This window comes from Ciona intestinalis, chromosome 2 (genome assembly GCF_000224145.3).
Source record: "Ciona intestinalis chromosome 2, KH, whole genome shotgun sequence".
Lineage (NCBI taxonomy): Eukaryota > Metazoa > Chordata > Ascidiacea > Phlebobranchia > Cionidae > Ciona > Ciona intestinalis.
This window is the reverse complement of record NC_020167.2, coordinates 4,554,796-4,559,689: the sequence shown is the minus strand read 5'-3', so window position 1 is coordinate 4,559,689 and position 4,894 is coordinate 4,554,796. Positions and strand designations below refer to the sequence as shown.

Here is a 4,894-nt window from a genome sequence, read left to right as displayed (position 1 = left end):
TTAAAGAATTGTCGAGTACTTTTCATGTTTTTTTATTTGATGTTTTATTTCTTCTTTCTCTTTAAAGAAATTTTGTCAAGTAACTTTTCACATGTTTTTTTCCATTTGATGTTTTCTTTCTTTTATATCAATTTTGCTTGTTGTGGTTAGAGCAGAGCAAGCTCTGGAAAATCTAGTGCTCGTGGTTCTGTAAGTATTCACTGGTGGTCCTAATGCTTACACTTCTTGCTAAACTGCCAAAAGCTTTTTAACAACCCAATTTGTATTCTGCTTAATGCATAGCCAAAAGTATCACGTATGTTTTAATACATATCTTGTAACTGTATATATGTAAATTTAAGTAGTGAACATTGTAGTGTAAAAATTTACACCAATTAAAATTTATTTTTTTAAATGCATGCAAAAAATCTTTTACACGCATTCAACCTTAAGCAGCTTGCTTGAATTTTACTTTAACAGCTATTTTTTTAATAAGTTAAGATGGAATACAGCTCTGCAAAATTGAAACAGTGCTATTTGTGTGGTTTGTTATGAAACTTACCCTAGAGTGTTGTTTTAATTCTTTTATTAACAAATATTTAAATAATAAAATTAACCTTTGCTGTTAGATTTAAGTTAAAAGTTTTTATTTTTATACCCATATTTAGTGGCGCAGCCAGGGGGGTTTAGGGGTCGCGACCCCACTTATAAACCTCCTCAAAAAAATTATTTAAAAAAATTTTTTTTTTAATTACCTGATTAAACCACCCTCCCCTTATTTTTTTCCGGCTGCGCCACTGCCTGTATTACAGTATTAAATGCTTGGGCCGGAAATTACTATTTATACTACTAATTTTTAGAGAAAGGATTTATCTGGATTGATATCTCCGCCAGTATGGACGCAACACTCGTTTGATGGACAGTATGACCCCGCTAGTTCCCCAAGCAGTATACGATCCATGTCTGCTCTTACTGCACCTGCTGCATATGCACAAGTATGTGGTGTAGCGACCACGCGTTTCTTCTATTTTTTTATAAATATGTTTTAACTGTAAGAGTGTTTTAACAACTGTTGTTTAGCTGCAATATCCTTTCTTTTAAATATTTTTTTATTTTAACTACCGTAATAAACTTTGCATAAAAGATATAACAGGGTGGGGTAGTATGGGACAGGTTTTTATTTTCCAATCATGTCCCATTTGGTAGTAAATAAGTGAAAATTTACAGAAATACATTCCCGTAGCCCTCTCACCCCCCAAAAAAGCATTGTTAATTGAAAAAACACTTTCAGCAAATGTATTTTTTAGCTGCAAAACAGTATTTCATTTTACCCTACGGTACAATATATCTTGTTTCATACCTAATTAAACTAAACCACTATATTAAAATAGTTTGCCGGCCACAAGCGAGGTCAATGGGTCAGAAGAAGAAGAATTGACGGAGCTTTGAACCGCGTCCCCCACAACTTCTATACAAGAATATGGAAATTGTTGGAAAAATGTTACGGCCTTGTCATAGGGGAACATCATATACCTGGCTATGTAACGAAAGAGGTGAGTTTTGGGGTATATTAGTTTTTTTCTGACCTGTACTGTGGCACAGTGGTTAGTCCGTCTGCCTCTTACCAACATGGTACTGACACTCTTTTCCACATCGTTATGTTCTATCCACTGTTATGGTACTAGTAATTTCCTTCTCTTAGTTCTTTAAATAACATGATCTTCGCTATCGAATGCGAAAAAATTAATAAACTTCGAGTAAAAAAATTACTAAATTTTGTGGTTTATTTTTGTTCTTCAAAAAACATGATCTTCGCTATCCTATGCCAAAAATTTGATTAAAATTCAAGTAAAAAAAAACGGAAAACATTTTTTTTACATATTTGTTCATTTAGATGACGCAGGGTGAGATCAAATTCGCGTTGCTAGTTGAAAACGTGTTGAACCACATACCTCAACCTGAGTATCGACAGTTGGTCGTCGAAACGCTGGTCGTGCTCACTTTGTTGGCTGAAACCCCGCGCGTGAAGTTTCTCTCCGATAATATTAATGTAGATCGTGTGTTGGTAACGGCAAGTGACATGTTCTGTCAGGATGAGGTAAAAATATGCTTATATATATTAGAGATATCTCCAGTAGGCCGTGATGTCACTTGCTTTATCCTCGCGTGGCCGGAAAACGACATTCGTTATAACACGGGTGTTCTGTTTTTATCGCCTTTATAACTTTGTGGGTGTGTTTTTTTCCGTATGGCTGATGTATAATAAATCCGTATGTATAATTTGAGACAACTAATCAGTGACCGCTGGGTTGAATCGAAGGACGCATACGCGATTAATGCTATTGGCTGTAATATTGAAATACACTATAGTGTTTTGGTATATTGTTAAAAAAAGTCTTTGTGTAGAGTCCCTTACAATTTATACAATAGGATATAATACTGCGGGGTAAGATGGATGCCGTTACCACATAGTTCCTCATATTTCTAATTGTGTTTTAACATTAAAAACAACGCTACTTCAGAGTTGCGAGGATATACGGTGATATGATTTTTAAAATATTTTTGGTTTGATACAAAATGGGACGATAAAATGAATGAAAACTTGGTCCATCTTACCCCACCAACTAATTTTTAAAAGCAGTAAACTTCATGCTTGTAAAACAAACTACAGGAGTGATACAAAAAAACATTTTCTTTTAATGCAGTCTGATGATGGCGCGCCAGAAGATATTTTACAGAAGGATCCCACTACATCAGTTTGTACTGAATTCTATGACTGTGCGCCCAGTGGCCCGCACGGTACAATGACGTACATGTCCAAAGCAGTGGCGACGTCTTTCAGCGAATATTTTCCTGAATACGTGGGCGACTGTTCCGTCAGTTAGTCGGATAGTAAAACGTTTTTTACAAAAAAATACCATTCAGACCGGACCCGCGCTTTTGCATGTGAAAAATACCGAACAAAAAATAACTGCCTGCGTACTTAGTTAATTTCGTGCTTACCCATCGTCGTGAGAGAGTCACGGGTCACGCTCAGGATTTCATCACTGTGAAAAATTTCACGGCTCACTGGGTTCAAATCGCTGTTGAAAAGTCTTCAAATTATTACTCGAAAACAATTCATCAGGTGCTACACGGACATGGTATTTACTCACTTTACGCTACGTGGATATATCTTTAAATTTCAATATAAATATGTGCTTAACGTTTCATTGCATGACCATACCACATCGTATTCGTATTAATAATATTGTTTCAATGTATATTGGCCGAATACGTTTACTCGTTTCAAAGCTTTAATAAATCTTTTATGGAATTTTAAAAAGTTTCAAAAACCAATTATTCTATTCTACTGATATATTAGATGTTGTTATAACTTAATACTTGTTTTTTTCGGCGCAGCTACAGAATGCGAATTATGTGGAAAGCCCCTTTATAGTTTATTGTGCGCTTTTAAGCCAAGTATAGGCCAGGGGAATGCTTTGTACCTTTGGATGTACGTTGTGTGTATTGAAGCGAGTCTTGGCGAATCAACCGCAAGCAAATATCGGTTTCAATCCGAATGCTGTTGTTGCTGAGAGAAATGTTAAATTTGCTTTTTTTCTTGGAACATTTGCATGGAAAGGTCGCTGGCATGTCGGATAACGCTTTGCGATGCTTTCTTTGTTTAGATTTTTAAGGCTATTAGCGAATGCTAAGCGTCATTAGTCACCAGGTGAGGAAATCTAAATCTGCAGCCGAAAAGCAAGTGATATGTTATAGTTTTACTGGTTTAAAAATATCCTGTTTAAGGTGTTGGTTCGTAACTCTACTTGATCGTATTCATAGCCATTCTTGCTGCGTCACAAAGACACGCTTTTACGTCACAATGAACATTGGTACTGTGGACGCTATTCAATGTCGGCGACGGGTGTTGGGTTCGAATGTTTAGCTTTCAAGCGAATCTGGTCAGGCGCAGCTACCCTTTGTGCTATATATTTATTATTAAGTACTAGTAGTTACAGGCAGTAACAGTGTAATTTAAAAGTGAGAACGAAGACTTGGTTATATTTGACTCGCAATCTGACCTTTGTAATTACGAGTACTTCAAGACCAGGTAAAAAGATCCAGTAAAAGTGTCGCAAGTTTAAGTTTATAATTCAGGACTAAGTTTAAAGAATATGTTACTTTAGTGAAGTACACAAGGTATAAAAACTAAAGGTAGCCTAATAAAAATATTTGTTAGTTCGTAAAATGTGGTGTATCTTAACCGTTACATTTTATTGCTTATCCAAAGGCATGACCCTTAAGCCATGAAGTTTCTTACAAGTTACTCAGTAACAAAAGGAATGGCTTTGTTTGCGGTAAGACGTATATGCCAAACAGCAATGTCTTGGTAAACAACGTTCGGGAATACCTGTAGCAGTAAGGTCAGAAAATAGTTTTGAGCGCAAGTTTTATTGTCATCTTACTACATAGGTCGGTAAATCCTAAGGTAACTGCTTACGAGAGTTTATTAAGGCGTGGTTAATGATCAGAGCAGGCTTCCACGTTGTCTCAGTTACTGATGCGGTGTATTCGAACAGCCATATGACTTGTATTGTATAACTTGATGACGTAGCAGGACATTTTAATAGAAAAGGCGTTTTCTATGTATAGAAGTGCGGGGTTTAAGATGGGACACCTTTTTTATGTTTTCTCGTCACATTTTTTAGAAAACAATTGTATTTACAGAAATATATAACCGTAGCCTCGAGACCGTTGTAAATCGTTTAAAACAAAATCAGGAAATATTGGATTTAGGTGCTAACGGTACCCCATCCCACGACACAGTACTGTTACTAAACATTGAGGCAAAGGTTTCTTATAGAGAAACGCATATATAAATTGTATTGGATCATACAGGTAAACAAGCCTGGGTTTGTTTTACAGAACA

General features: G+C 35.9%; 1 protein-coding gene across 4 annotated transcripts in view; it reads left to right on the top strand.

Annotated features, from left to right (window-relative positions):
* Positions 1–3,304, top strand: part of LOC101243227 (phosphorylase b kinase regulatory subunit alpha, liver isoform-like) — a 20,380-nt gene extending 17,076 nt beyond the window's left edge. For all 4 annotated transcript variants that reach the window (XM_026840871.1, XM_026840869.1, XM_026840870.1 and 1 more), the window contains 2 exons: positions 1,874–2,077; positions 2,685–3,304. In XM_026840871.1, coding sequence (XP_026696672.1) covers positions 1,874–2,077; positions 2,685–2,864 — 384 coding nt within the window. In that variant the 3' untranslated portion in view covers positions 2,865–3,304. The remainder of the gene's footprint in view (positions 1–1,873; positions 2,078–2,684) is intronic.
* The last annotated feature ends 1,590 nt before the right edge of the window (positions 3,305–4,894 follow it).